At 38.2% G+C, this 7,919-nt stretch overlaps 1 protein-coding gene across 1 annotated transcript; it reads right to left on the reverse strand.

The window, feature by feature from the left end:
• Positions 1-1,121: 1,121 nt before the first annotated feature.
• On the reverse strand, positions 1,122-6,595 carry LOC112558827 (arylsulfatase B-like). Its single transcript, XM_025229516.1, has 14 exons — positions 6,344-6,595; positions 5,807-5,918; positions 5,485-5,536; positions 4,972-5,075; positions 4,481-4,587; positions 4,149-4,213; positions 3,574-3,675; positions 3,324-3,390; positions 2,895-2,992; positions 2,444-2,583; positions 2,188-2,246; positions 1,828-1,939; positions 1,495-1,634; positions 1,122-1,267 (listed from the first exon to the last, which is right to left on the reverse strand). The coding sequence occupies exons 1-14, from the start codon at positions 6,468-6,470 to the stop codon at positions 1,122-1,124; spliced, it is 1,431 nt and encodes a 476-aa protein (XP_025085301.1). The 5' UTR covers positions 6,471-6,595.
• Between the last annotated feature and the right edge of the window lie 1,324 nt (positions 6,596-7,919).

The raw sequence follows: 7,919 nt of genomic DNA on the forward strand, positions 1-7,919 counted from the left end.
TTGCCAAATGACAGTACACTCGGATTTCGACTTGGTTATGGCCGCTTTTTTCTCTACAAACACCAATCACACCCATCCTGGCATCAAGCCTTCACAGACACATGCGTGGAGAAGAGTTCAGAGGTGACTGTAGCTAAGATATTAAGGTGTAGAAGCTAAGATACTTTGGTGTAGATGTAGGGTTTAGGTTAGGAAGTGGACGTTTGTGTTAAATAGTTGCTGTAGTGTTAATAAAGTCGTGTTGTAGATAATAAGTTCTGCTCTTGTATTGTTTATCCACTGATATCTTCTCTCCTATCCACTCTCTGTCCTATTTAGCAAAGCCGGGTAAGGGAGACTGATTATGCCGGGTAGCAAGATGCCCAATTACAGTTTTTCCTTATTCTTTTTCTTCTTCCTTCTATTCTGTAGCCTTCCTCGTGCGACGGTCGAGCGGTTTCCAGATAATTAATCCCTGTAATGGGAGCGTCCCTAGGTGTGTATATATATACATGTGTACATTCTATTGCTTTGCAAAGACTTATCTTCCATACATCATTAGATAAGGAGTTACATTTATTGTTATCATCATTAAAGAAGTAGTGAGTTGTAAAATAATTTCTGATGATTGGACACAGGAAATGTTATCATGAATCTCGTTCCTCGTTGATACTATTTTGCGTGTATCTAGAAAACGAATGTATGTATTTATTTGTATTAAAATTTTAAGAAATAGTATCTAGAACCAAGGTTTTTATTTTATCCACACTTTACTAAATACTGTCACCCCACTAGACCTTTAAGGCTCACATGAACTAGGTTAGAGTATTGCAGAGTCATGCTGATCACTTGTATTATTCTAGATAATAAATGTAACGAAGTTTATAGATACTACAAGTCTGTGTTGTACTTGCTGAGCAATATTGTCTTCCTGATGGTCGTTGTTGATCAACAGTCGAGCAAAATTTTAAAACAAAATCTTTGCCAAGAAAGGTTTCTTTTAAAGTGTGCTAACTTTTTTGTTTTGCCGTTATTTTGAAAAAAAGATAATAAGAGAATCTTTTAATGATCCCAAGTGTGTGGTCAGTGTCGTTATCAGCACAACACCCGGGCTCCACGACACACCCATAGCATCACCTACACTACAGAGACAGATCAAAAAGAGAGGGGTATTGGGAGGAAAGTTGGCCGGAACCAGGGTTGCCTTCCATTCCTCCGAGCCTCGTTTTGAGTGCTGCGAGGACGTCAGGGTACTTGCTAGCGACATCTGTCGTCTCCAGAGGATCTTCTGTGAGAAGAAATAACAAAATTAGTCGGTTAAAAATAGAAGCAGACTTGTGTTCTAAAGAAATTTCTAGCAAAATTGTTCATCCATACTTAAAAAGATTTTTTAAAATGGACTCTTGCGTATATGCAGGTATCATGATTTAAAATGAACATATATACTTCTTGTAAAAAAAAATATTGTATAAACAGCCATCAGATTACAACACAACCAAATAATAACATCAGGACCATTGATGTTGAAGAGACTGTAGCTGTGAGGCCAGGCTACGAAATCTTCCTTCTCCGTCACAACATTAGCAAGCTGCGGGGGTGGGTACCACCCGCTTTGATTGCCTGGCGACCCTTGGATCAGTTTCCAGTCGCCCACCCTGTGGCGAGAGCAAAAGTGATACACGTGACCAAAACGTCAGCAAGACGCACTGCTACGTCACTTCCCCATCACACTCCTGCACATGCACACGAGCACGTGCCAAAGACAGCACGAACACGGCCACCCACCATGTCACTTCTTTGGGTGGATGGAGGTTAGAGAGCGGGTGGGAAGGTCAAAGTGCAAGCTACCTGATGGCGGCGTTCTGATTGATTTCGTCGATGTTGTAGACAAACTCTGTTCTAGGACTTGCTTTGTCGTTGACGATGGCATCCCACTGACTGACCCCATCAATACCAGAAGCTTTCGAAAACACACAAATATAGACTATAATGACCAATCCGCTTTATAACTGAGTTTTTAAAATTTTTGTCAACGTTTATGTTGCAGTACTCATGCTGATTTTAAATAAGTGCATGCACCCTCTGAAGACAGTATGTAGATTGAACAGCAGTCTTATTAGTCTTACGACAACGGAATGAAAGTACCCCGACATAGATGTTTGTACTTCATACAGACTAGTATACCCTGAATCAGTCCAGACAACTTACGAGTTTCTCCCCCGGCGAGTGTCATGAATGTTGGAAACCAGTCTACAATGTGCATTAACCTGTAGGTAAAGACAATGTTGTTATGTGGCAGATATATATATACACAGTAATATATACATATACAGTACATAATTTATAATTTTTATGCATTCTATAATTCATCATTTGATATTTTGAGTTTCCTGTCCTGTTCTAGTCGTCATCGCACGTGCATACAAAAGCAGACGATCAGAAACAGAGATGGATGTATCAGTACCCATTATAAGTAGTTCCTGTCTTCTTGAAAAGATTTTTGCTGTACAGAAGTCCTTTTCCCCGAGTACCACCCTCCCAGAGTGTACTCTTGGCCCCTCTCAGAGGCCAGTTGCTGGCCCCTTCCGTGGGGTCTCCACCATTCTAAAATGAAATTTTGAATCGTATTGGAAGTAGCTATTTGCTCACTTCTACTATGTGTGCCTAAAGTTACACTTTTTAATTTATTGGATTGTTAACAGGTAAGTTATATTCCTTTATGTCGCCAACAAACATTTAGATGGTTAGATTGTTGCTGTAATGTAGTCTCCAATAGTGCTACACAAAGATACAAGTAGTATTTGTAAACAAATCTTAAATGTTCTCTTTAAAAAACCTTTTCCATATTCGAAACTTGTGCTTTTGCTAATGAAAGTACAGTACCAAAGGAATAAAGTGCGGTGAACAGTACTCACATCTGCAGTGAAGACCAGCAACATGTTGTCTGTGTAGCCCCGCCTCTCTAACACCTCAGTTATATTTCCAATGGCTTCGTCCATGGCGGCCAGCATCCCTGGTCATGGCCACAAACACGCCAATAGATCAATGATTTAATTAATAAGTTTCAGAATTAAATAAAGTTAATAACACCCTCTTTAGTGGATACAATGAATACAATGCGTGCTTGATGCATATTTCAATTTCACAACAATTATAAATATATAAGTCTAAATTATAAGTGTAAGACGAAATACTGACAATTCAGGAGGTAAACTAAATAAATATTTTCAATAAAATTTTTTATTTTATGGACATAGAGGCTTGTCTACTTTTTTGACGGCTCTGAACAAATCATTCGAAAACATGAAAATATGTTTTTATGGAAGTCGATTATGTTTACTTACCGCAGTATGTACGTCTGTTGGCGTCCTTAATGTGGGAGCAATAGCTTTCTTCGTATATTGCAGGCACCTGAAAACAAATTCACTTCTTATTGTTTTAGGGACTGCATTACTACCGCATTACTCTATAATTACCTTTCACGTCTGCGCGCTTGCGTAAACATACATTCAAACTGAATACCAGAGGCTGAATATCTGTGGGTTATATAGCTAATTTGTGAGAACAGTTTAAAAAAAACTGAATTGTGTTTACCTCCAACGGATAATGGACGGCCTGGAAGGCCAGGTACAAGAAGATTGGTTGAGAAGTATTGTGCTCTTCAAGAATTTCTTGCGCACGGCGAGAAAATGCAAACTGCACAGATGATAAAATATGATTTGTCAACAACAACATGGTCACTACATTATCAACAACGTGGTCACTACATTGCCAGCTCAACAACTCTATATCTTTCTTTTTTCTGCCCTTCGTTAACAGTCACTTAAAATATACTGTAATTATAGTCATTAACGGCTGACAATAATGACAGACACTTAGTCACACCACTATATTACCATTCATACAACACAGCTGTACCACCAGATAATATCAAATTACACAAGTCACTGTCTAAATTTGTGCTATATCTCACAAGTCAATACTACAAAGAACTAACAAGTTTCCACTGTAAGAGTGATCGTCTTACGGAGGCAAAGAGGCTCCATCCTGTCTCCATGTTAATAATAACAATTGCCCTTACAATGTCCTTATTTGTCTTGAACCAACATTTCTACAAGCAAGTAGTTCTATATAAAATGGCCAGATGCAGGAAAATGTAAAATACTTACCGTGGAGTACACTCCCGAGGCGTTCTTGTCCACCTCTTCATTAAATCGAAAGTCGAGGGCTTCCTCTAAAAAAGACAATTTAAAATACTGAGGGTGTTTGAGGAGTAGGATATACTACTGTAATCACTGTGATCGGCGTTGTAAAGGTTCGATTATTTCCAAATTAGACTATTTAAAAATCAGTTCAATTGGAAACAGAAAGTGTAGAGACAAGAAAGGGTAGATTAACGGTCACAATGTTAACATTGTTTATTGTTTGCTTCCGTACAATCTGTACGTTTTAATATAAAGGTGTAGCTGCTTCTATATCGTGTAGCAAAATAAAACCTTACGGTGTTCGTGGTTGTAATAATCTTCATCAGCGTTGTAATAACCATAGAAACTGTCGAAACCACGAAATCTCGGTGTGTACTTCCAGTTGCAAAATCCAAGGTGCCATCTATTTTTTTGATAAGAAAAAAAGAAATGGCATCGAAAAATATTAAATATCTGTCAACATGAAGCCATCGTCCATTTTGCCAATTGTCGCCAAAATGTCATGAGACATTCACCAAAGTGTCTGTCACTACCAGAAAAAGAGTAAAGGTATAAAGTGGAAGAACAATAATCACATGCGGCCAACATGCACTTTTGTGATTGACATGTCATGTGCGAGCGTGATTCGTCAGTCAAATGGCCCCAACGCAGACAATGTCAGTATTCTGTTCTCACAAACGTACACGACGCCGACATTGAGTTTTACGTCCACCCAGACGGTCGCCGTTGACCTACGACCTTAGCCTTTCCTCAGCGCGTGCGTCTTCGAGGCGCGTGACGTACTCACTTGCCAATCGCGTGAGTTGAATACCCGACGTTCTTCAGAGCTTGTGGAAGGGTCGTGAGGTTTCCAGGTAGAAATGCCTTCTGCATCGGAAGAATGACGATGTGCTGAAAATTTTGAAAAAAATCACTTGCGGATGGCAAGTCAGTAGCTGTCAAAGATTTCTTGTAGTCAAAAAGAATGAGCGAAAAGAGCTTTACCCGTTTGCCAATATTTGTATTTATCTGTGTACTTGTTTGTCCCTGTGAAGGTTTGATTTTTTTGAATGTGTTCTTGACATGGTATTGAATCAACCAATCAAACAGTCAATTAGTATATAAACACAAAACATGCTTTGCTGTCCAGTAAAGGGTGAGACATTAATTATGAGAGACTTGAAAAATAATTATCCCTATCGTCCCTCATCACCCCACGTTTGAGCTTTAAGAAGATTTGACATTCTACCCGGTCTGTTAATTAAAACTGTACATTTATCTAGATTGACTGGTACAGTTGTTGTTATGTTTGTAAACCTACTTGTAGTCCAGTGTGGAAGGGGAAGTAACCAGACATCAGCGCACTTCTTGATCTGCAGAGTCATGTAACTGATTATCTCTGAATTATGCCTTAACAAAACAAATAAAGGTAAAAATTAAAAAAATAATAATTAAATAAATTAAACAACAAACACAGTAGTGTCCATGAACGCACACATACCTAAGCGAGCGAGCATAAAGACAGGATGTGATTGTGTTTACATTTGTTTGTTCTTCATGCGCATGATGTCTTTATTGCTGGCACGGCATAAAAAACAAACAAACAAACAAACAATTGATGTCCCTAACTGACAGGTTCTTACGGTGAACACAAAGGTTGTACATAAGAGTTGCCCAGGATAATTCCATTCTGTGCCAGATGGTACAGGTTTGGGGAATGCAAGTTCGGATCCTCCCAGTTCACATCGGCCCAACCTGAAGAAGTTAGGAACCGTAACAGAACATTCCAGATTGACCTTTTGCCATTTATCAATGGTGGCTTATCGACCTAAATGGATTTTTTCGGTCTTATAACATTCCACGGAAAAGCGAGACAACCTAAAAGGACGGTAAATTGAATGATGTAGTGTAGTTAATGAGACTCACTGTTTTAATCATGAGCAAACACAAGGAAACAGACTGGACTTCCCATACAGGACTTGCTTGCCACCACTCGACAAACCTAAGAGCCTATTATGTGTCTATTCTTTTTAATGACTACAACTGAAGGACTAGAACATCTAGTCTCCAGCTGGTTCCAAAGATAGGATAAAGGAAGATGTTGCGTATTTTGAACAATGGATGCTATGCCTTTGCTTACTGAAATCTCTCAAAAGAAACTTATTTGACCACATGCTTACCTAGATCATCAGCGATGATGAAGATGATGTGAGGAGGACTTGAAGCCTGAGGTTCTGAGTGGACAGACCATATCGAGAACAAAAGTACCGCCACGCACAACAGCGACCTCTGGCGGCCACCAGCCATCGCACAAACTTTCTAATAAAATCTCCAGGACAGCAGGTCAGACTCGTAAGTAGACCTTTATTTACCTGCTGTGCTAAAATGTGTCACAACAAATACTTTCGTTCTCCGGGACATTCCTGACCCCTGCACGCTAACCACGAGTTGTAGGTGGGGTTTCCTCTCCCCTCGCCAGATGGCGTCGTTATCAGCAGTGACTCAGCCATTAATGCAGATAAAAATGGTGGCTGCTTCTTTGTAAAGAATACTGCAACCGGGGTTGTAGATTAAGCAATACATCTTCTAGAACTAAGACAGCAGTTTCTGAAATACTAAAAATACCTTCGTGATATCTATGGATCCTAAAATTAGCCAACACACATACACACGCGAGTCAGTTTAATACCCATCTAACAATATACTCCAACCAGATGATTCAGCTGTAGACTGAGTACTTTTCTGTAGAGGTTTGAAGGAGATAAGACATGGAGAGAGAAATTATTACCGTCCTAAAAGAAAAAAAGACTTCTGGCCCCGAGATAAGTGGGGTTCTTTACATCTCACTTTCCAACGATCGCAAATAGGACTAACTTGACCTTTACCCTTACACTTTAAGACAAATGGTCCTGTGCACTTAAGGCACGCATAAGACATTTTTATTTATTCACCCCACTCAAAGCTTGAGTAAAAGTAAATATAAGACAAACCTAAAAATGATAGTAAGAATGGCACAGATATCAAAATCTTTTGTATCACATCAACATGACTTCTACCAGTGATGTGATTTACCAAAGCTATCATAAATAATCTTTATAAATTTTGTGTTTTATATAATACATATTTAGTACAGAACAGCCACCGATAAACGCAACACATTTTATTTTGTAGTTTTTTATTGTGTTTTATTTCTCTCGTTTACATGATAATAAAGAAAGGAATAATTATAAGATTCGATCATCTAAGAATCCTAAAACTTAAAACTATAATTTAGCTTTTACACTCTGACCTCTCCATCGTTTTAGACAATTAAGTAGTCGTTTTACACAGGAAGGCATTAAACTAGGAGTTGTTTTTTGTTTGTTCTTCTTTCAATCTCAGCTGACAGTAATAAATTAAACTGAAATATCAAGGTAAGTACATACAATAATAAAGTCTTTAAGTCTATTGTTACAAGCACGTAAAAATAAAAATATAATGAAGGTGTCCAAGAGAAGTAATCAATGCTTACTTCGTATTTTCAGCTGCTGTTTGATTTCGTCGTTGTCTCATATAAGTTTCATGGCTTATCTACATTATTTATATATATAGTCAGCTATGACTGACATGAGCATCCGTTTTAGCAAAAAGGATAATCCCAAAATTTTTATTCATCTATTATAATGATTTGTAATGATTATATCTATCAAACTATTTTATTTTCACTCAAGATTTTTATTTTTGCTTAAGAAGAATGAACTGGCTGTAATCTTTTAA

This window comes from Pomacea canaliculata, linkage group LG3, assembly GCF_003073045.1.
Source record: "Pomacea canaliculata isolate SZHN2017 linkage group LG3, ASM307304v1, whole genome shotgun sequence".
In the NCBI taxonomy this organism is placed as follows: domain Eukaryota; kingdom Metazoa; phylum Mollusca; class Gastropoda; order Architaenioglossa; family Ampullariidae; genus Pomacea; species Pomacea canaliculata.